Source organism: Rhipicephalus sanguineus, chromosome 7 (assembly GCF_013339695.2).
Source record: "Rhipicephalus sanguineus isolate Rsan-2018 chromosome 7, BIME_Rsan_1.4, whole genome shotgun sequence".
Classification (NCBI taxonomy): domain Eukaryota; kingdom Metazoa; phylum Arthropoda; class Arachnida; order Ixodida; family Ixodidae; genus Rhipicephalus; species Rhipicephalus sanguineus.
The window spans coordinates 117,253,938-117,278,178 of record NC_051182.1 but is presented as its reverse complement, the minus strand read 5'-3'; the positions used below and the strand labels follow the sequence as shown (position 1 = coordinate 117,278,178).

Genomic DNA, 24,241 nt, shown 5'->3' with positions numbered 1-24,241 from the left:
CAAACAGTTATGACCGATGGATACATGACAACACACTCCACAAGACACTTCTTCACTTCATACACAACACCGGCCTAACGGCGCACATTTAACACAAATATACCCAACAAATATTATACCTTAAGGGCAAGTCTCTGTCGTAAATAAATAAAAAAAAGACGAACTCTTTATTGTCATTGAACAGCCCGTTTTTGCTCTGACGTGGTCAGCCTGACTACTAGGCCGCGCATGCTCCTGACACACCACGTCAGAGCCCGAAACTGCCTCAAGGTGTCGCGCGACAGAACAAAAAGCGGCTGCTCGCGCGCTCTACACAGACGTGACTGCGGCTGTACGTAGTTTCACACTAGCAGCGAAAACATACTGTCAGGAGCACGGAAGCTCTGGGGGTGGAGTTTGTATGTATTCTAACCGACTATAGTTCTCTTCAGGCATTCTCATGCAAAAAGAAAGTAAGAGAGTAAAGGAAGCAAAAAAAAAAAAACCTGTATCCGCGCTTTGCTATAAGCACTACCCCTAGCCTATCCTGGCTTATTTTGTTTTTGATACAGAGATGTAATCAACGCTCTTCGAGGTATAACATTTTGGCCTTTTTTTCTATCCAGGTCCTTCACGATGCGATCTTAGAGAATCAATCGCCCGAAGCTTTCGAGACCGTGTGCAGGCCGAAGGCGGACGGTACCAGAAACCTGGACGAAGTGTCTCGCGAGTTCTGCACAGAGCTTGACCATTTCGTCGCCTTCTCATCCGTTTCTGCGGGACGCGGAAATCGAGGCCAGACCGGCTACGGCTATGCAAACGCCATCGTAGAGCGTGTTTGCGAGAGGAGAGCTGCAGACGGATTACCCGGTGAGTCATTGCTACTGTACAGCGCCTTTAGTACGTATACATACCTAATTAAAGCGATGCTTCGGGATAGTTGGTTCTGTATATTACAAAAAAAAATCGGAGCTACGAATAAAATATTCGGAAGCAGCACTGCTAATTCGAACGAATCCTGTACTCGCAGGCCTCGCTGTCCAGTGGAGCATCATCGGTGACGTCGGCGTAATGCGTGACGCGAAAGGTGCCGACTTGGACTACGCGGGCTATGCGCCTCAACGCATCAGTTCGTGCCTGTCGGTGCTCGACGTGTACTTGAACCAGAAGCATCCCGTCGTGTCGAGCTTCGTCAAGACTGACACATCGTCCGCGTCGAATGAGCAGAGACCGAAGGCTCGAAACCTTGTCCAGACCATTACCAATATATTTGGTAAGCAGTGGGGATATCGCCACCGCGGTGGTACAGTGGTTAGCGTGCTCGGCTCCTGACTCGAAAGTCGCGGGTGCGATCCCGGTCTTGGCGGTGGCATTTCTAGAGGCGAAATGCTAGAGGTCTCGTGTACTTCGATTTAGGTGCATTTTGAAGAACACCATGTGGTCGATATTTTGGAGCCCTCAACTACGCTGTGCCTCATAATTATATCGTGGTTTTGGCACGTAAAGCCCTATAGTCAGATGTACCTTAAGAAGTCCGGACGGCCGAAGCGATGCAGCCGATCCTCTCTGCGACTAAAGAAATAGTGCTGCTCATGCACTCGGCAATGTCCTCCAAAAGCGGAGTCAGCGGCAGTCGGGCTCATGACATCAGTCCGGATTGCGCGCCCGTTGGTGCAGACTTGTGTGCACCAATGGAGTAGAAAAAAGTAGATGGTCTTTGAGAAAGAAATGCCGCGGGATTCTAAAGTTTAAACGACTATACATAATAATATTAAGCAGTGAGGGTAAATGCTCTTGATCTCCCGAGGTTACGATGCTCATACGTTTTGTCTTGTCTTGTATTTGTCATTACTTGAAGTAGGAGGAGCGCACGTATAGATGGGAAAGGTTGATCTTTGCTTGTGCGCTGGAAGCTTGCTCCTCTGGAAACTACTAACTGTTCATGCATCTCTTTCTTACTCTTCTTTCTTCTCTACTCTTTCCTTTCTATTATTCCCCCTTCCTCCACCCGAAGTGTAGGGTAGCCAACAGCGCCAAAGCTTGGTTAACCTCCCTGCCTTTCCTCTTCGTTTCTCTCTGTCTAGCTCCTTTGGGCAAGCCATTTGATATTAAAATAATATCTGAGATTTCACGTGCCAAACCCGCGAAATGATTATTAGGTACGCCTTAGTATAGGGCTCCGGAAAGTTCGACAACAGTGATACGAGGGTATTAGAGACGCGATCCAGCAGCTTTCTTTGAGCTTATAACTGAGACCTGTATTTTACAAGCAATATTGAGGTTCCCTTTTTTGTCATATATATCATGAATTACTTTTTCTGGCTAACTTCGATCTTGCGTGGCTCCGCTATAATTTTTAAGGCGGCCGAGCACGACTCCCTAGGTTTGGTTTATTACCTTACTTAGATTACACTGACGGTACATTTCATTGGCATGGGGAGGGGGGTGTTAAGACTGTTTATGCCCACTGATTTTTCGAATTTCGCATATGTATGTGTATACATGCACACATACAAACGCACGCACGAAAAAAACATACAGGGTGGTTACGCCCTCTTCCTCCCCCCTTGCCTCTCCCTCGAAAAAAATATTCTGGCTACGCCCTCAATATATTTGGTCGATCATGATGACATGCAGATGATTTCAAGACACAACAGCCTTTATCACCGTATGTCATCCTCTTCCCTAAACACAGCTTCGTAGACTAAACAGACATGCCATTTCTGCCATACACATTCAATTTCATTCATGCGCATTATAAGGAAGGCTGACTCATCAGGAAAGAAAAGTATTCAGCGCTGCCCGTAGTCAACGACCTTTGCAGATATAGTTTCCTTAAATCTTTACGGACAGCGTTATAACGATCCCTGCTCCACGCCATTCTACCGTCAGGTGTGAAGGACTCCTCAAGCCTCGATCCTAACGTCAGCCTCGGCGAGCTGGGCATGGATTCACTGATGGGCGTTGAGGTGCAGCAGACCCTGGAGCGAGACTACGACTTCGTCATGTCCATGCCCCAGATCCGGCTGCTCACCATAGTCAAGCTTCGGGAGATGGACGAGAGAAGCAATAGAGAAGGCAAGCGGCCGTCCAGGAACACCACTGCGGAGTCAAAAACGATGGACGGTGAGCGAGGAATGCCTATCGCACGCGAATGTGGTGGTGGTGGTGGGGATGTTTCAGCAGGCGAGGTTAGCCTTGTTCCTCAACATAAGATGTCCAAAGGTAAACGTCAGACAGATATCGATCTGGTTGGGGAATGACTTGAAATTAAGTAACTTGTGCTGGTCTTTGTTTTCATCATTCTGCGCATTTCTCTCGACGGATTAAGCCAGTCGCTTGCGTAAAAACTGTTCCTGGCCACGTAGTTTCTTCGCCGCCGAAACGGATGATGGCAGATCTGCCCCCGTAACGTAACGCAAGCCGATCATACCACCAAAGCACGGAAAAGTTGCGGCTCTCTCGCATGACCGGTTGTGATACCAAGAAGCGTTTCTAAACGAATGTCGTGCAGCAGAAAAGTTGGGGCAAAAGAGCGAACGACTCGTCTGGCTGTCCGCGATGCATGTACGCGTAACCGATGTGCCACTAGGCAAAAATTTGCGTAAACGATGTGCTAATGTACAAAAATCTCCGCAAACGATGTGCTAGTGTACAAAAATCTCCGCCGTTTGAATGAAACGCAGCATTTTCTTCCGCGTGGAGCCGGTCATCCCTGGTTGTATGAAGCAAGTCGCCTAATAATCTCGCGCTGTCATTGCCGGGCCGCTTCCTGAACCGTAGGCACGTGTTTGCCGCACGAGTGCTCGTAGTGCCCACTTCGATGCTGACCACAGGTGGGCGCGGTGCTTTTGTGCGTCAATCTGAACAGCGCTTTTAGTGGCGTCGCACAAAGAGGTAGTAGTGAACGGCTCGTTTCTGCTGTCTCTTACTAGGAGCGCACAGTACGCTTACAACTGCACTAAGTCATTTGCGTTATCCAAGAGTTTGTTGAAGACGATTCTCTTAATAAGGTTATCAGCGGTTAATCTTTACTGGCACGTTTGGCGCTTGCCGCAGTCAAGCCGCCATGTATTTCCCGTACTTATCTGTAAGGCACGGGCGCACACGCGCGCTGACAAAGATACTTGCAGGCAGGGTCCATTACGCATTGGCCTAAGATGACACGAAGGCGAAAGCCATCGTAATGTTTTTCTTCTCAGTCGATCTATTGATCTAACCCCCCTCCCCTTTTCCCCCCGAAAGCTTTCTGAGCCTAACGTAGTTTTGCACTACCTCCAAGATTGGAAGCATGACATTTGACAAGCTTTTCTGCACCTCACCTGGTTTTGCGCTGCCTCCGTGATCGGCCCACCTTTGAACAAGCGACAATGCGACAATGTCTCGTGATGGCGTCATCATGGGACGTTACGGCTCGTCACTGTGAGTCATGTTGACGTGACAAATTTTGGGGATCATCACACGATGATTATTTTTTTGCATGAACCATGCTAACGCCGCCGACGGGCAAATTTCGCGTCTCCTGAGGCATCTAAGGAGTTTGCCCCAATAGCCCATTCGAATTCTTGGTATGATTCACAGCGTGACGATCCTGAATTGCGCCAAAGCCAACTTTTGCAATCTGTTACGGCTGCAACGAATCGACTCACGAAACCGCTGGCTCGAGCATGTTTTCGTGGCGCTTGAACATTGTTACAATCGGTTTCGACTGCATAACGGTGCTGTTGATGGTGAAAAGTTTCCTTAATTACTTCATATACACGACTGGGCTAGTGGTGAAACACGATATCAGTGGCAGTCCAGCGTTTGTGTGTGTATCTTCTTTATGTATGCGTGAGCGTGTATATTTTTACTGCTTTATCAATATGTATTTAACTTTATTCGCCTACAGTGTTTAAATATGTACCTAACACATACCGTCCCGCACATTTGCAGTGCCCACCCGGCCACCCGCGGCTCCACGGCGGACATCAGTTGAGAAGTTGGTGCCCGACCGTGTCGTTGTGAATATGAATGACGTCAATGGACGCTCGCCCGTATTTTTCATCCATTCACTCCAGGGTCACGTGGCGAATTTGTTAGAGCTGGCCAGTCACCTCCCTATGAGAGCCGTCGGGATGCAGTGGACACCCGACACTCCGGTGCGATCCGTCGAGGGGATAGCGACTGCCTACTTGCAGGTACGTACAACTACTCCAGGTAAAGTGAAAAGCTCTCAGTGTATTTATAGAATATTTATGCGTGATACCTAGGCACTCCGACAACTACTAGAGATGAAAACCCTTCACTTGCTTAGATCGTTGTCATGCCTAGGGAAGGTAAGGCTAAGTACAAAGAGGTACTGCTTAACAATGACCCTTCCGTCCATACGGTGTTCAGCAGTAGTGCGAACGTTCAAAACAGATTAGGCTATAAATTGCTGGCGCAGTATTCTCACACGAATCGGTACAGAACGTGAGTCACGATGAATGAGAAACTCATAGGATTCGCCGCACCATAGCGAATTTAGCGCATGTTCCAAGATGTATCCTATTCAAATATACGAGGCGATCGATAGATGAGAATTGACGACATTTTTGACGCGTGACATGGGCGCCGTCTTTGCGAAATATAATTTTTGGGTGTTTATTTGCACATGTGCGTGGGAAGTAAACCTTCTCAACGTTTAACGCAGTACCCGCTCTATTGCTCTTGGCGAATGTGGCAGTGTCAGTACTAGCATTTGAATCATGATAACGTTTACACTGCTTCATGTCAGCCTTTGCACAGCTTATGAAAAATTGTAAAATCTACAGTCTGCGCCTCAGCGGTATCGTATTATTCATTCCGAAGCGTAGCGCGAGGAACAACAGGACACAGTAAAGAACACACAGGACAGGCGCTGGACTGGGAACTAAAGTTTAATGGAAAGATTATGTTTTGGCAGTGATATGTCTTGGCAGTGATGAACTCTCGGTTTCATCATTTAGAAGAATCTTAAAAGTCCGGAATCAGCGATTTAGGGGTGTCGCGTTGTGTAACTGTTATGTTTGATCACCACGATTCGCGTTGTCAATGAGGCTACAATGAAATGTCATATGCATGCGACATTGCCAAATTTGTTGTTTCAGAGACTCAAGGAAGTCCAGCCAAAAGGCCCTTACAGCCTGGTCGGGTATTCCCTTGGCGCCACAGTGGCCTTCGAGATGGCTGTGCAGCTCCAAAGTGCCGGGGAATCAGTGGGAAGCCTCATCCTCCTTGATGGCTCACCCCAGTACGTTGCCATGAGGTGGAGCCACTACCAGAACCACTTTACGGACGCCAAAGAGGAAGAAGAATCTTTCGTATTGTGCGCGTTTCTCAAGCAGTACCTGGACATCGACTTCCGAGAGGTTTGCAAAGGATGCTTGAACTACAACGTCGTTTGGCTTGGTCGAGTGCTGGCGTTTAAAATGAGTGAAAACGGCGCAAAGCACGGATCAAAAGTAGAAGAAGTAAAGAGGACGAGTGCAGACTAACATTTGTGTTCTTAGACTGCGCTCGTCCTGTATAATTTTTCTACTTTTCTTCCGTCATGCGCGCAGTTGTGACTCAGTTAAAATGTCGTACCAACTAGGCCCCCATCATACCTAGCTTGAATACTGGCGACCTCAGATTCAAAACTCTGTGAGATCGATTAAAATGTTTCAGACGCTGTTCACACCAAAGAACAGGCCCTGAACTAAACGTTATTCAGAACCTACTGCGACGATCTATCACCTCCAATAGAGCTGCTGCTGGAATACCACCCCCACTGCTCGTGAGTTCGCAAAGCAGTGAGCGCATTTTTGTGTTTCGTGAGGACGACAATCTTAGACGAATGCCGTTGACTAAGTGATGCAGCGCTACACGCATCAGCCATTTCACCACACAATTCCTTCCTTGCACTCTCTCTCATCTGAGCTCTCTCTCTCTTTCATCTTCCTATTCCCCCATGGTAGTGTAGCCAGCTATGCGCCTTCTTGGCTAACCTTCCTCCCTTCCGGAAGATTAACCAGGCAAAATAGTATAATAGTACGATCAGTACGATCTGTCACATAAACATCTAAATAACGACCACTAGCTGAGCTCCTGTGGGAGCATTTACAGGGCCAACCAAGACCGCCCCTAGCGCCATTTGGCATATGAAAGCGCTACCAATCGCAAAGTCCGTTGTTTCATGCATGGGTGCGGCGCCTAGCCTCGTAAAAACAAAATTTGGGACGCGGCTCGGGTGGCTACATGTTTTAACTCGATAGTGTTACAGCACACTCCCGAAGAAAAAACTGTGTGTGTCAAAATTATAAATAAATCGCTACGTTTTCCTCATTTATTTCCCCGAAAGACTTCGTTAAATCGGGTTTATTGCTATGATAGCTTTGGTAATTATAGTTGATGACAACGTTGGACTCTATGGGTACCTGATTGGGATAGCAAATTTCTTCGTTAGGTTAGGAAATTCGTAAAAGCGGTTTTCGTTCGATGGAGATTTAACATTATGCCCTTACTCTCATCTTTAGGTCCGCAACCAGCTGAACTCGCTTACGAACTGGAATGCTAGGCAAGAAGTGGTCGCTGACCTCCTCCTCGAGGCATGCCCGAAACTGCGTTCGAGAAGACAGGATGTGGCCACCTCCGTACGCGCCTTCCACGAATTCGTCACCGTTGCTTCCAAGTACCAGCCTCGCGCAAAATTCCACGTTGACGTACTGCTTGTCAAGTCGTCGAGTCCGGGCAAGTCGGCGGAAGAACTTCCACATGATTACGGCCTATCTAAAGTGAGTTGTATGTCCATGCGTGTTGCATCCCTCAGTTCTCATTTGTCGCATGGAACGAGCCGGTTTTCTCTGAGGCACATGGTACAGAGTTATGAAAGTGTCAGGTTTCGTGTCACTGCTTCACAGACGGCACATGTTCTGAGTTACAACCGTGAACCACGACTCGTACCAGTCTTTGGTACAGCGCGAAGTCTACAAGACGAGCAGAAGCTGAAACACGCGCAAACAACGCTGTGCACGCTCTACACATCTTGTACGCTTCAAACAGTACAGGTGCAGCATGAACCATAGACAAGCCTGTCTATTCTTACTTTTTGAATATACTAGTTGCACCTGATCTTCGGGGACCATGGATCTTAGCCATTTAGCACGAAAGTCACAATCATAAATGATGGTGTCGAGTCACAGCGTTTCCGCCGTCGCCTTATGCAAGGTGACGCCCGTGTGTTGCAGTCTTGGGGTAAGCCATAATTAGTTCAGGAGATCCAAATTAATTCCGAGAGCTTCCCCACGATGACATCTATTAAAGCCGGCGGGACGCTATGTAAAAGGCGAACCGCAACAGTGAATATGTTCACTCTGAACCGAGCCTCCAGCATAACTGATACCACACGTTATCGATATGCCATGTTTCATATATGAATATAAGAGGTAAGATACGTGCATGAGAGGCGTCTCGAAAGAATCGCATGATAAATACACGGCTGCGCGGCATCAGAGACGAGCGTTGTACTAAGACGCCGATACTTCGGCTTCGTAATAAACAAAATGGCATAGCTAACCGGGGGGCAAGTCGCATCGAGGCGGAGATCTCGGGAGCCTCTACCACCTCGGGGTAAAGCCGCAACGTGATTGCTATGTGTAAGAAGAATGCGACACTCGACACAATGAAACGTGAAGGTACTGGCCCACCATATAAGCCCCGACTATGTGATTTCAGCGATGTCGTTAAGGAATACAGCGATCGGAGACGGCCCCAGCCGTATTGTAAGCTTTCATACACACGCATGCATTCACTGAAGTGTTAGCTAAGCCTGCGATATAAATAAGACACAGGCGTATACTGAGGCTACTATTCCACAATAAACATTGAAATTCATGTTCTCAATCATTACAGTTTCTCCATGGAACAGTCGATGTCAAGGTGGTCGACGGCAATCACGAGAACTTCATACTGGGTCCAGGAGCTAGACAATGTGCGGGCATAATCGCTGAGCAGTTAAAGTGCTAAGATCATCAAAATCGAAGTGCGATCTCAAAATTGCTGAAAATAAAAATCTGATTACCGTTTGGGTACTGTCACAAGGGAATATGTTCATTGAAATGGTAAAGTGTTTACACTTCAATGCTGCATCGGATATACTTCTCATCTCGTGAGCAGGAACTGTTGGACACAGCTATCTACTGCAGCAATCATGCGTATATCTTCCCTTCAGCGATATTAGATTTATTTTTTAATTGCAGTAGCACGGAAAGCGCCTGTATCGTCTCTCTTGCCTGTGTCCCTGTGTTTGTTGCGCTATTGCACTATGAAATTTTTATCTTTGCATGAAGCGAGGTAGCTCCGTGGCTAGGTAGTGTATTCCCGACCAGAGTAGCCACATTTAGGTGGACGCGGTGTGAACAAATATGTTTAGATGCATATTAACCTCATGACACCAAAATGCGATTAAAATACATAACTACTCTTATTTCGCTGATAAATCCCGAACGCGAAGTTGAGAAAGCGAAAAGCACAATTATCGTTTCAAGTATCGGTTACAAGCTTGCAGCAGCGCCTTCATATAGCTGGATCATGCCGTTCTGTTGCTCCACATCTTCGTCGTTACGTCTATTTTTACTTCGGTAAACATTAAAATGAACAAAGAAAGAAGTTAAAGACTGCAACATTGAAGCCATATCGTGATTGTCGCGGCAGCTCGCGGAATGCGAAATGCACTTCATGGCCACTTCTTGTCGTCTACTAAGACCCACTGATCTCTACCAACTGATAGCACTTTGCACAAAAGCTGCCGGAAATAATGTGTCTAAAGCGCTTACACTGAACACCGCCATCGAATTTCAGTGCAAGTGACCGTCGACGGCGGCGTCAACACGAACGATGCAAAAAGTCACGTGTTCAGAGAGTGGTAATGGTGACGCCATGTTCTAACGTCATCAGACGTCAAAGATCGCCAAATTTTGTGACGTCACTGTGACTTCATCGTGACGTGGCTAGAAGATCACATAAGATGACGTCAGGTTATGACATCAGCGCACGAAATTGTCGCATGGTCGAAGGTGTGCCGATCTCGGAGGCTGTGCGAAACCAGGAGAGGTGCAGAAAGCGAGCTCCAATACGTGAAAGCCGTCGAAAGAGCAAAGCTGACGCCCCGATTCCTCGTCAAGCTATTGCCTTTGTATGTTTATTTTGCAAATTTTTCTGAGTATTTTTGTGCTTTGCAAGTCTTTTCCAAGTATTTCTGTAATATATCATTGATATTTGTTTGACACTATGTTGATAGTTGGGGAGACGATATGTTCCTTCGTGTCAGCGCTGGAACGCTACCGTAGAGTTCCAGTGGGGCCGTTCCCCATTGCATCCGCCCGCTCGCGCGTTGTCACGTGGTCGTGACGTCGACGAAGACAACAGTCAGTACGTCCGAGATGAAAATGTTTATTTGGCCGAACTTGTGGCCGAGAAACTGAGAACTAGAACTACAGCAATACACGCTGTACAATGATAGCGGCGAACAGGGCGTCGTCCGTCGATCAACTGACAAGCGATCAAGCGCGTCGGCTTTTATACAGGCGCTATCGAACTTTCCAGCAATATCGCTGGTGGCGGCGTTATCTCTAGACAAAACTGGAACATTCGCGTGCGGGGCGCAATCTTAACAAACCGGTCTACTACAATCGCGACGCTTCTAGAACACTACTTCGCGGACAGCGTCGAGCGTTGATAACCGTCCCTGCCGGTCAAACCCGAATACATCAAAACAAGACAAGAAGTGGGCGTGGCATTGCCCCCCTCTGAAAAAGCATCGTCCCGATGCTTATGAAAGAACATAGAAGAGAAAAAAGAACAAAACAAAACAAGTGCATACACAAATAAATTACAATAACGAAGGAAAAAATAGAGTCCCCAGGCTCGCTAACGCGCAAAAAACGGCTTAAGGCGCACGACATGGACGACTTCAGGTCGCGCACGGCGCCGCTGAGAGTTCGTAATGCCGTCAGGGGCAACCTCATAATCGAGTGCGCCGAGGCGTCGAAGTACCCTGTACGGTCCGAAGTATCGTCGAAGAAGCTTCTCACTAAGTCCTCGTCGGCGTATTGGCGTCCATACCCATACACGGTCACCGGGTTGGTATTCCATGTGGCGTCGTCGAAGGTTGTAGCGGTGGCTGTCAGTCGTCTGCTGGTTCTTTATCCGTAGGCGGGCGAGCTGTCGTGCTTCTTCGGCGCGCTGTAGGTAGGTGGTCACGTCGATGTTTTCCTCGTCGGTCACGTTTGGTAGCATGGCGTCGAGCGTCGTTGCCGGGCTTCGTCCGTAGACCAATTTGTATGGCGTCATCTGCGTCGTTTCCTGTACGGCCGTGTTGTACGCGAAGGTCACGTACGGAAGGACGGCGTCCCACGTCTTGTGTTCGACGTCGACGTACATGGCGAGCATGTCGGCGATGGTCTTATTTAGACGCTCGGTGAGGCCATTGGTCTGCGGGTGGTAGGCGGTGGTGCGGCGGTGGCTCGTCTCGCTGTACTTGAAGATCGCCTGAGTTAGGTCCGCAGTAAAGGGCGGTACCTCTGTCTGTGATAAGGACCTCTGGGGCGCCATGACGCAAAACGATGTTCTCCACGAAGAACTTGGCTACCTCGGCGGCACTGCCTTTGGGCAAGGCCTTCGTCTCCGCGTAGCGGGTGAGGTAGTCAGTCGCTACGACGATCCACTTGTTGCCGGAAGTCGACGTCGGGAACGGCCCCAGTAGGTCCATCCCGATTTGCTGGAACGGCCGGTGAGGTGGTTCGATTGGCTGCAGAAGTCCCGCTGGCCTAGTCGGCGGAGTCTTCCGTCGCTGGCAATCTCGGCAAGTCTTGACGTAGTGGGCGACGTCGGCAGCAAGGCGTGGCCAGTAGTACTTTTCCTGTATTCTGGCGAGGGTGCGGGAAACACCGAGGTGTCCAGCCGTCGGGTCGTCGTGTAGGGCCTGGAGGATTTCTGGTCGCAAGGATGAGGGCACGACAAGAAGGTAGTCCGTTCGAAGTGGCGAGAAGTTCTTTTTCAGGAGAACGCCGTTCCTTAAGAAAAACGACGACAGTCCTCGCTTGAATACCTTCGGAACAACGGCGGTCTTGAACTCGAGGTACTCCATAAGGCCCCCCAGTTCCGCGTCGGCTCGTTGCCTTTCGGCGAAGTCGTCGGCACTTATAGTTCCGAGGAAGCAGTCATCGTCGTCGTCTTGCGGCGGCGCGTCGACGGGGGCACGAGAGAGGCAGTCGGCGTCAGAGTGTTTTCGTCCGGACTTGTACACGACGGTAATGTCGAATTCTTGAAGCCTCAAACTCCATCGTGCGAGACGACCTGAAGGGTCCTTCAAGTTAGCTAGCCAGCATAAGGCGTGATGATCACTGACAACTTTGAAGGGCCTGCCATAGAGGTAGGGGCGAAACTTTGACGTAGCCCAGATGATGGCAAGGCATTCCCTTTCTGTTGTGGAATAGTTGGCTTCTGCCTTGGATAGTGACCGGCTAGCATAACTGATAACCCTTTCAAGCCCGTCAGTCTTTTGCACAAGGACGGCACCAAGCCCTACGCTGCTAGCGTCGGTGTGTATTTCAGTGTCGGCGCAATCGTCGAAATGTGCAAGTATGGGTGGCGTCTGCAGGCGTCGTTTAAGTTCCTCAAATGCTTGCACTTGCTCCGATTCCCACCTGAATTCCACGTTAGTCTTCGTGAGAAGCGTCAGTGGTTCGGCGATGCGTGAAAAGTTTTTGACGAAGCGTCTGTAATAGGCGCATAAGCCGAGAAATCGGCGCACGGCCTTCTTGTCGGAGGGAGGCGCGAAGTCGGCGATAGCCGCTGTTTTCCGCGGGTCTGGGCGCACTCCAGACTTGCTGATCACATGGCCCAGAAACAAGAGCTCGTTGTACGCGAATCGGCACTTTTCTGGCTTCAGGGTCAGTCCAGAGGCCTTGATTGCTTGAAGTACTGCCTCGAGCCGCCGGAGATGCTCGTCGAAGGTCGAGGAAAACACGACGACGTCGTCCAAATACACAAGGCACGTCTGCCACTTCAATCCGGCCAGTACAGTGTCCATGACGCGCTGGAACGTCGCAGGTGCCGAGCAAAGACCGAAAGGCATGACCTTGAACTCAAAGAGGCCGTCGGGTGTTATAAAAGCGGTCTTTTCTCGGTCTCTCTCGTCTACTTCGATCTGCCAATAGCCGGTCTTGAGGTCCATCGATGAAAAGTACGTCGCGTTGTGAAGTCGATCCAGGGTGTCGTCTATCCGTGGGAGGGGGTACACGTCCTTCTTCGTGATTTTGTTCAGGCGCCGATAATCAACGCAGAAGCGCAGTGTCCCGTCCTTCTTCCTCACTAACACCACGGGTGACGCCCACGGACTCTTGGACGGCTGGATGATGTTGTCGCGTAGCATCTCGTCGACTTGTTTCTTTATCGCGTCGCGCTCTCGAGTCGAAACTCTGTAGGGGCTCTGACGGAGTGGTCGAGAATTTTCTTCTGTTATAATGCGGTGCTTAACAAGGGGCGTTTGTCGGACCCGCGATGACGACGAGAAACAGTCCTTGTATTGCAGGAGCAGGGTTTTGAGCTGGTCTTGCTTGACCTTCGGAAGGCTCGGGTTGACGTCAAAATCCGGTTCGGGACCTCTATTCGTCGAAGCAGGTTCGGCAGCATCGAAGAGGGCGAAAGCATCGCTGGCGGCTACACATTCGTCGATGTAGGCAACCGTCGTACCAATGTTGAGGTGCCTATATTCGTGGCTGAAGTTTGTCAGCACTACCTTTGCTTTACCGTCACGCAGTTCGGCTATACCTCTTGCGACGCAAATTTGACGGTTCAGGAGTAGTTGCTGATCGCCCTCGATGACGCCTTCAAGGTTCGTAGGTTTTTCGGTGCCGACGGAAATAATGACGCTGGAGCGGGGCGGAACGGTCACCTGCTCTTCTATCACATTCAATGCATGGTTCCCTGGCGTTGCGTGGGGCGGGAGCGCTTTGTCTGAGGTTAGCGTTATCGACTCAGATCTCAGGTCGATGACGGCGCCGAGGTCACTTAGAAAGTCCATTCCAAGTATCACATCCCTAGAGCAATTTTGTAGGATTACAAAGCTCGCAGGATAAGTCCGGTTATTGATGGTGACTCTCGCCGTGCAGACACCAATCGGCGTTATCAGGTGGCCTCCAGCTGTCCGGATTTCGGGTCCACTCCAAGCGGTCTTTACTTTCTTCAGCTTGGTGGCGAACGGTCCACTGAAGACAGAATAGTCGGCTCCGGTGTCGACGAGAGCTGTGATGCTGTGGCCGTCGATAAGAACGTCGAGGTCGCTAGTTCGTCGTCTCGCGTTGCAGTTAGGTCGTGGCGTGGGGTCACGGCTACGTCGGTTTGTTCCGCTGCTTCCCCGTTGCGTCGTCAGGTCTACTTCGGTCCGCGAGGTTTCATCGGCAGGACTTCGTCTGCTTCGCGTCGTGTTCTGCAGGTCTCCTCGCGTTGTCGTCGTCGGCGGCCGCGGAGGATCTTCGGCATTTCGTCGTGCAGCAACCGCACCTCCATCGGTTGCTGCCCTTAGTTTTCCGGATACGGGCTAGGCGACCGGCCCCGGTTTGGGCCAGTGTACTGCCGGCGGTGCGGTGACATGTAGCGGCCGGGCGACGGCGAGCGGGAAGATCGTCGTTCTTGCCACTGTGTTCCTGTGAGGTAGTCGTCGATGTCGCGAGGCCGTTCGCCTGGTTGCGGGCGCGGCGCGTTGATGGCGAATCCGCGTAGCCCCATCTGACGGTACTGGCAGCGGCGGTAGGTATGGCCGGCCTCCCCGCAGTGGTAGCAGAGTGGGCGGTTGTCAGGGGCGCGCCAAACGTCGGTCTTCCTTGGGGCGTAGCGCGGGGCATAGCGCTGGGCGACAGGAGGACGGTAGCGCGTTGGTGGTGTTGGCGGCGGCGGCGTCTGGCGGCCGAACTGCTGCGGCGGCGCGGCGTCTTGACGTGGACGAGGAGCGGGGGCGTTGCGTCGGGCTGCTGCAGCATAGTTCATTGCTTGCAGCTGCGGCTGCGCTGCATCGGGGGTGCCCAGCGACTGCTGGATTTCCTCGCGGATCATGTCGGCGATCGAATCCACTTGAGGCTGCGCTGAAGGCAACAGCTTGCGCAGCTCTTCCCGCACTATCGCTCTGATGGTTTCCCGTAGGTCGTCGGTGCCTAGCGAGTGCGCTTCGGTGTAGCCTGTCGACAGGGTTGAGCGGTTGTATTGCTTCGTCCTAATCTCGAGGGATTTTTCAATTGTTGTAGCCTCATTTAGGAATTCGATGACAGTTTTCGGTGGGTTCCGCACCAATCCTGCAAAGAGGTCTTGTTTCACTCCCCGCATAAGGAAGCGGACCTTTTTTTCCTCAGGCATGGCAGCATCAGCCAGGCGGAAAAGTCGCGTCATCTCTTCCGTGTAGATGGTGACCGTCTCATTCGGTAGCTGTGCTCTTGTCTCCAGCAAAGCAGCGGCCTTTTCCTTGCGGACGATGCTCGCGAAGGTATTAAGGAACGTCGTCCGAAAGAGGTCCCAGGATTGAAGGCTCGATTCATGGTTTTCGAACCACGTCTTCGCGGCGTCTTCTAAGTAGAAGTAGACGTGGCGCAGTTTCTCTTCAGTGTCCCAGTGGTTGAAGGCGGCGACTCGCTCGTACGTCTCCAGCCAGCTCTCCGGGTCTTCAACGACGATCCACGGAAAGTCGGTGGCTCCCTTGGCTGTTGCATCACAACCGTTGTAGGTGGCAGGGGGTCTGTCATCGTCTCGGCGGTCGATGTGACGGTCTTCGGCTGCCTGGTGTTTTCGGGAAGGAGCCCGTACTCTGGTTGTAGTCCCTTCTGCCGGCGGCTGGTTCGAGGATCCGGGTTGTCCTTAGCGTCGTCTTCTTCTCGGCTTTGGCTTGGGTCAGCGTCCCGCGGTGGCGTCCGGATCATGAAGCAGCACCTCCACCAGATGTCACGTACTGGGATCGATACCCAGCACCTCCACCAGATGTCACGTGGTCGTGACGTCGACGAAGACAACAGTCAGTACGTCCGAGATGAAAATGTTTATTTGGCCGAACTTGTGGCCGAGAAACTGAGAACTAGAACTACAGCAATACACGCTGTACAATGATAGCGGCGAACAGGGCGTCGTCCGTCGATCAACTGACAAGCGATCAAGCGCGTCGGCTTTTATACAGGCGCTATCGAACTTTCCAGCAATATCGCTGGTGGCGGCGTTATCTCTAGACAAAACTGGAACATTCGCGTGCGGGGCGCAATCTTAACAAACCGGTCTACTACAATCGCGACGCTTCTAGAACACTACTTCGCGGACAGCGTCGAGCGTTGATAACCGTCCCTGCCGGTCAAACCCGAATACATCAAAAACAAGACAAGAAGTGGGCGTGGCACTATGTTGATAGTTGGGGAGACGATATGTTCCTTCGTGTCAGCGCTGGAACGCTACCGTAGAGTTCCAGTGGGGCCGTTCCCCATTGCATCCGCCCGCTCGCGCAAAACGCGTATTACTGTAATGGCTGCGCTGGAACGAGAGCAGCGTTGCAAGCGCTGCTGCTGTACATGACATGCCCGCCTCGCCAAGGAAGTGTGGCGAAGCGTTGTAGCATTTACACGCTCTCCCCGTCCGAGCGAGCGTACGACTTCTTGGGCAATCGCACTTTTAACGTACTTGGACGGACTAGAGACACCGCAGAAACGGAGCGCAGACTAACAACTGTTTATTTCAGGAAGTTTCCTCCTGCATATATGCACAAGGGTGATTCATAATGGTGTAATAGTAGCGCAAAAAAATACGAAGACAAGAAAGTGAACACCACACCACAATGACATTTCTTCTTGTCTTCGTCTTTTTTTGGCGCTGCTATTACACCATTATGAATCGGTACCAACTAGCTCGCCTATACGTTTTGCTTCACAAGGGTGGCATCGCAAAAAAAAACATGAGGCAAGGTGAAAAAACAACTCATTGGACATGCGCGGGTTAAAACTTAAGTTGTTTTCATAAAATGAATTCCTTTACAAGAAAGATCAATGGATAGGTCATCGGCGCGTGCCTCTGCCATCACATACGATTCCGTGATTATTGTTTCCATTTTGTCACGCACTTGCGATAAAATAGTAGTTTGATCGAATAGCGGCGTCACATACGACACATGTGCTGCAACATTGCCAGGGTGCATGATAAGCTAACCATTATTTCGGTGCTCTGTCAATCGTGTTTAAGCAATTGTTCCGTCTGCCCGGCGTATCTCTTACCGCTAATAAAGGGAATATTGTACACGGCATTCTTATCGCATTCGGCAAACTTTCAAACGTGGTTGATACCGCAATTCTTACTCTGACATTTTTCTTGCAGCCGTTTACTCTTCGACACATTCAAATAAGCTTTTCCAGGACCGAAATGATCAATTCGAAGTTCTGTGGATTTGCAATATCTTTTTTAGCTTATGTGGAACAGTACGGATATTACTGCAAAATTAGTGGTCTTGGTCGTTCAATCGCCGAGTCGTCATTTTTACGATTTTTTTTGCCGTTTATTGTCCTTAACATCTCTTCCGTCAACGACGCGATCACACAACCAGGGAATTTATTGTTCTTCAGCCTTTTTACCTATATGAACATGCTCTGAGAAATTTTATTTTGACAGGATTTAGCACATACTGCTTCAGGCAAGAAAGCGCTACTCCTCTTCTGATTAGCTTTGTATGCGCGGAATCATATCAAATTAATGCCTTTTTTTCTTTTGTTAAATACATCTAACATATATGGTCAATATTCAGGAAAATCTTAACGTCTAAAAATTTTAAAGAGGACTCGGTTGGCACTTCATACGTAAAATCTAACCCAGCAAAAAAATGTCGGAACACCTGCAATATTGCTTCGACACTTACGGAATTTACTCTTTAATATTGCACACAAAGCAAGGAGTCATGCACGTATCCGAAGCAAGCTTTGACATGCATTTCATTCAAAAACAGCCTTAAAACTCTGTTTTTTTTTGCCAGAAAAAAATTGCAAAGCAAAGGAGCTAAACGGGAACCGATACAGATTTCGTCTCTTTGCACGTACACACCACCTTGGTATTCGGCAAACAATGATTGCAGGTAGAGTTGAAGATGTTTCATAAAACCATGCGCATTAGTTCCACATTGCTTTTCGTCCTTTTTTTCACCAAACGTCTCGATGCACTGTTCAACGTCTGGAGTAGCAGCCGGTTGTGGAATATTGTAAAACCCACTTAACGTCAACAAAAAAACACGTAATTGGCTCACTTTATCTGATGAAGTCGATCACTTCCTCGGATCTACGTAGCGTACACGGGTCTTGGATTGGCAGAATGGACAAATGCGTCTGTACTTACGCGGCCGCATGTTCCTGTGTCCTCGACGATCATTCGAAAGGACCGGTTTTCTTCATGCAGATTTATGCTGAAAAACGGGGTTAGCGCGAATTGACTACTTCCTTTTACATTCGTTCTTAGCTTGCTAAGGCCAAGTCTGTCGCACGTTTTTAGGGCCGAACTTTGCGCCTGTTTTAGATGTCGTTCGTAGCGGTCGGTAGCACAGAAATCCTTGCTAAGTGCTTCTGCCGCCCCTTGCTCATATTCCTCTTTCGTCATCACCACAAACCTTGCAGACCTGTCCAATAGCAGCAGCTTCAAGCTTGCGTGCGCGAGATAGTTGACTGATTCCTTACCAGCAGTTTTTTTTTTAATACTGCTTGGCGCAGTCCACGCTTTCCGAGATTGCGGCTTCTCTTTTTTCATCAAGAACTGGAGCGGCAATTGAATCAACGATTCCTACAAGCTTCGCCGGTTTTACTGTGGGTTTTATTGCAAGCTTTGGTCCCTTGTCAAGCGTGCATTGCACCGCAACCGGTTGTTGGCACTTCGATAGATAGAGATGGCCTTGTTCGTCTTGACGTTTTCTTTTCTTAGTTTTCCGAGGTAACATCGAAAAAGTGCTTTTCCCGCGTAGTTTCCCAAGAGCTTCTGGCATCCTATGAAAATACTCATATTTGATGCTTCATCATCATCGTCCTTGAGGCTTTTCTTTCCAAAACGTTGGCACATGTTACTTGAATACATTGGCGGTGGAAGCGTACCTGTCTCCAGCTTTCTGCACGAATAGCTTGGAGGCGGAGAAGGTGAGGAGCGTACAAAGATGCTCCTCATCGTCTCCCCCTCCGAGGAAGCCTTCCTCTCGCCACTCTCGGTGAGGCATAGTCGTTTACCCTTTCTACAGAGCCACACTTTCGCCACCACACCGCAATGGCCCGTGACTAGCGTGCCTCTCTACTTGCCTCGCTCTCGCCACACTAGCGAGCTTCACTGAGCTTTACGACGGCTCACGCAGAAGAGTCGACTAGGAATAGCTTCACTGTTATAGCAGAACTAAGTTGCTATACGTGTCCATGTGCTTCGAGTTGTCAATGAAGTCGCCTTCGCGATGCCAACTGCTAGCTTCCTGATCAGCTCAATTCGTAGATCGACTGCCCCGGAAAGGCGTTAGTCCCGGGTTCGATCCCCGGACCAGGACTACCTTTTGGGCAACTGAGCAACTTTCTTTCTGTAAACTCCGTATGCATTTTCCTGTGGCGTCGCACTAAAAACGTCGATTTCCTTTTCTTAGCTTCGTTGTTAAAATGAGATGGCTCACAGTTAATCACAAGTTTACCAACACAGTAAGTGGGAGTGCCACTCTCGTACTCCGAATTGTCGCGCTAGGATCGCTTTATTCTTTAATGTTTTATTGTTTAATTTAATCTTAAGTTTCTTTTTTCGGGAGCGTAGTTTCCGGAGTACTCATGCTGGCCTAGGCAGAAGAAGAAATGCGTCGCGTGTCTCGAAGTGCATGAGCCAGGAGTTCATTGCCTGCAGAGTCATAGCAAGGGGACTTGGGGGTGTCAAACTCCTCCCCCAGTATTTTTCAATTTTGGATGTGTGTATCCATTTCGCACAATTTCAAACGCACGTACGAACATACATGAAATATAGTTTACCCCCACCCCTCAAAAAAAAAACATGGCTGAAGACCTCGACGTCCCCACGTGGGAGGCCTAGGCCAACGAACCTAAATTGCTGGTTCATAATAAAGTTTATTCCTCCTCCTCCTCCTGATCCCTCTGCCATATTAATCGGCATAACACGAAAGTGAAACGTGTCTTCACAGACGTAGATGAGAGTTTGTTCGGCATTATTTCGCCCCAAGGGCGAAGGAATGAGTGCTATAGCAACAAATTGTAATGTCACACGAAGAACGGCAAACAGCTCGAAACTTGCAACGCGCTGCTCAAGAAGAAAGTATGCACGGAACGAACATACACAGGATGAGCGCAAACTGTCACAGTTGTAACGTATTTTTGTGAGAGCAGCGCGCTCCTTTCGCACGATGTGAGCGATGTGACCTTCGTGCTCTCAACGCCAACTTGCGGTAAGAGCACAAGGCGTACAAACCACCGCCATCACGAGATAAGCGCGCGCATGAGCGGCCACGCCCTGTAGAGGCGCGCACTCATCGCGACGCGTGGGGCGGAGATCTTTAAAGCGCGCTCTTCGAGCCCTTAGCGCCATGTCGCTAGTCATAACGAAAACACGCTGAAGTACCATCTATCTCTGAGTACCGCCCCCGGCAAATGGTGTGTATAGATACCTCGCGGTTAGCATGCCGGAGAACGTGCCTTCTGTGGCCTAATCGTTTTCCGCCGCACGCTGCGGATCGAGGGGTAATATGTTCGACTCCCGGTGACGGAACCTTTTCTTCTAGTTTTTTCTTTGCCATCTGCTAGTCTTTATATTTTACAACGTCATATCCGTGACGGAAATACGACAGTGGAGCCGTGGTGGACCCCGGAATAAAACACTTTCGTGTTAAAATATTTTGCCTACGATACAGATTCCCTGTGTTTGTTGGATCGGTTGCGACAGAGCCTAGGGACGATGCTCAACCCCGGATCTGTCACATTAGGGCTGTGCAGTGGTAGTGCTGCTATGTATTGCGTGTTGAGAAAATCCACACGGTCCCTTGCGTATTTTGCTAAGATAATTTGAAGGTGAAAGCCATCTTCTTCTTCCTTCTTCTCGGTCGACTGTATATATATCACCCCCGAAAGGTTTCTGCACCCAACGTGGTTTTGCACTGGGGATGGTCGATCAATCTTTTTAATCGAGTGGCGATTCATCATTGACCACCCCAGATATTAAAGGATGAATCCCTATCGAGGAAAGTTTTTTCGCCGAATAATTAATTAAGCAATATTTTTGGCGGGTGCATTCTAGAAGGCTGAAATAGTTTATACTCATATGCAGGTAAATGTTCCACCTTACAAACAAATAAAGCGGTCTCTATTTGTTTGTATGGAAGCTGGAACAAAGATGAAAAACACCACTGCGTAACAGTTTGGTCAATCATATTTACTTTGTGAAGTATTAAATATAACTTGGTGATAACGAATATTCAAGCGATAAGAAACAGGTCATGTAAAGCCAAAAAAAAAAAAACAGAAATTCAGTGGATAATGGAGACATGCAGGGATAAAAGATTGCCGGGCAATGAATCGACTAGGGGCTGGATTGTAGTGGAACAACAAATTCCACACCAATGTGGCATTCCTGAGTGCATACGTAGAGTTTCAAAGCCTGGGTTCAAACCCAGCAACCACGAGAACATTCATCTTGTTTTATACATTCCTTTCTTTAGAGCGACGTTCAGCTTATGTGACATTGGAACGGACGGAGGGACAGACTTCTCATTGAGACGACATAGAAATGCTCACGTATTTAAGAGCCCTCTCCAGGACAAGATGTAAAGTCAACATGGAAGACTGCACACTTAAAGAAATTTTATAGTTTGCGAAAATTAATTGCGAAACTCGCGTATAGGTGCTCGCGGGATGCGCCTTCTGTGGGGCCGTTCCAGACGCTGACGAACGTTGGAATGAAAATGAAAGGCGCCATGCCGATGCCGCCCGTAAACAGTGCTCTAGGAAAGGCCGCCACATACAGTAAATCTTTTCGCTTACGCATCACTTTGACAACTGCCAGAGAAAACTATGCGTGAATGCTACAGCGAAGCTATGAACTTCGATCTAGCACATGCTTTCCCAGGAAAGGCAAGGGGGGTACTCTGGGCGGCTCGCTCCGTATCGGCCTTGACGTTCACAGGAATATAGACGGGTAGGGAAAAAATGGGATGAGCTTGGCAGCGACGCTTGCCTAAGCGTAGCGAGGTGGCGCTGCTGCAGTAAGATGTAGATGCACTGCTTTTCGTTTCATCCCATAAAACACCGTCCGTCCACAAGGCAATGCGATGCTGTACATAGGGATGCATGGATTTTTGCCAAGGAGGTTTGTTTAAGACTCGCTTGGTTCTCGAATTGGATATTATATTGACAGGTGGTCGTCACGGTCAAGAAGGCGGAAGTCAGGCTATTGATTACAACACTCTTTAGTTGGGCGAACTTGTGCCCGGCGAGTGAAAAGTCGAAATACATGCAATACACGCTGTACACTGATATTGGTGATCACGATCGTCGGCCGTCGGTAATCCCATCTTCAACGGAACGCGTCACCTTTTATAAATGCATGATTGAACCTCCCAGCGTTATCGCTGGTGCTGGCGTAAGTTCCCCATTAAACTTGAATATTCGCGTCCTGCGTTCTCTTAACGAAACAATCGCGAAGCTTCCCTAAAGGCGCGTTCACACCGAGCCCGGATATGGAAAGCGCAGAGGCGGATTATCCGCAAAAGCGGAAAACCCGCGGCCGCTTGGCTGGACCGCTTCCAGACCGATTTTCTCCGCGCGGAAAAGGTGGTCGCTTTGGCTGCAGCCAATCAGGGATCTAGACACGCGCGCGCAGTATCGCGTAGTGCCGCAAGATGGCGACACGTCCACTGTGGATTGGTGGATTGCTACGCCCCCATGGCGGAGCGGGCAGAAGGCAACACGGTCGGTCTGAACACTCGCGCGCCCTCGCTGCCTCTCCTCTTTGAAAATCCCCTTGCCCGCTTGCGTGCTCCGCGTTCGTTGTGAACGTGCCTTAACAATGCGGCGCGGCCAGCATCTAGCGGTGCTAACGGTTTTTGCGGGCGAAAGCCGATCACATCAAACTAAAGAAATAAGGACGCGTGATAGTGAGACAATACCACATTGCTGCAGAAGGAAAGCAGGGCTGTGCAGTCGAATATACAAGTAACCATACCATACATGCAATAGTGTAGCAAAAATGGCTACACTCGGCTACTGTTTGCTAAATGGTGACTAATATTGTCGCTTAAATAACGGATAATGTCGGCTAGGGTTAGATAATGTAAGCTACAGTGTTGGCATGGACACTCACTTCGGGGAAATGCCCGTCTCATTAACAGCTGTACTAGAGTGGCGGCACAACGCTGGTCGTACACATGAGGTAACGCAGTACATTTTGGACCTCAATATCTGCCCGTGCCACTTTGGCGCATGTAACATGCCGTTCACCCACCCAGGCGCTAGCCTACCGCATCTGTATACAGTATAGCTTCCTCATTCCTTAATTCATTTACTCATTGCTATGGGTATTGGTGCTTTTTAGGAGCGGAGCTCCTTATAGCATCATCTGGTCGGTCGTCGCTCCATCCGGCGTGTCCCCGCCGTCGCGTCTCCCGTATCATTCAATAGATGGCGCTGTCCCATAGAGATACATGCAAACTGCAGTTGAGTGACGATATACTAGATGGCGCTGTCCCATAGATAGAAAAAATAAAAAATAAAAAGCAAAAAAGCAAAAATAAAGAAAAAGAAGGAAAAAAAGGAAAAAGGAAAAATAATCAAAGCGGCGTATCGCTTTGATTACGGCTGGGTGAAACCTGAACATTTCATGGTGTAACCATGATTGCTTCAGGAGCTTCGCCCAAGCTCTTCATCATTCACCCGTGGATATGCTGTAATTTTTTTGTTGCACCTGTCCTTTGTTTGGTCAGAAATTCGTTGAAGACATTGAAAGTACACCATTCCAGGCATTTCCATTCTTTTGCAGTCGCTTGGTTAAAGGATGACAAGGAAACTTTGTTTAATTTTTGCAGTACGTTTCGTTGTATAAGGTTTGAGTGAAGCTATTTGGATAGCCAGTACAACTCTGCAAAGCAACTTGATCAAGCACGAAGGCTTTCCAGGATTACGTAGGCTAGGCCTGCCCTAATATATTTGGCTCCATTGGCGACGGTCCCAGGCGAACACCAGCCAACCACTTTTCCAAGTTCGTAGAG

General features: G+C 49.2%; 1 protein-coding gene across 1 annotated transcript in view; it reads left to right on the top strand.

Moving 5' to 3' along the window:
• Nucleotides 1–24,241, top strand: part of LOC119398960 (fatty acid synthase-like) — a 138,577-nt gene that overhangs the window by 51,467 nt on the left and 62,869 nt on the right. Inside the window, exons 22-27 of the mRNA XM_049417479.1 lie at nucleotides 606–849; nucleotides 1,010–1,252; nucleotides 2,872–3,105; nucleotides 4,915–5,159; nucleotides 6,090–6,350; nucleotides 7,497–7,710. Coding sequence (XP_049273436.1) covers nucleotides 606–849; nucleotides 1,010–1,252; nucleotides 2,872–3,105; nucleotides 4,915–5,159; nucleotides 6,090–6,350; nucleotides 7,497–7,710 — 1,441 coding nt within the window. The remainder of the gene's footprint in view (nucleotides 1–605; nucleotides 850–1,009; nucleotides 1,253–2,871; nucleotides 3,106–4,914; nucleotides 5,160–6,089; nucleotides 6,351–7,496; nucleotides 7,711–24,241) is intronic.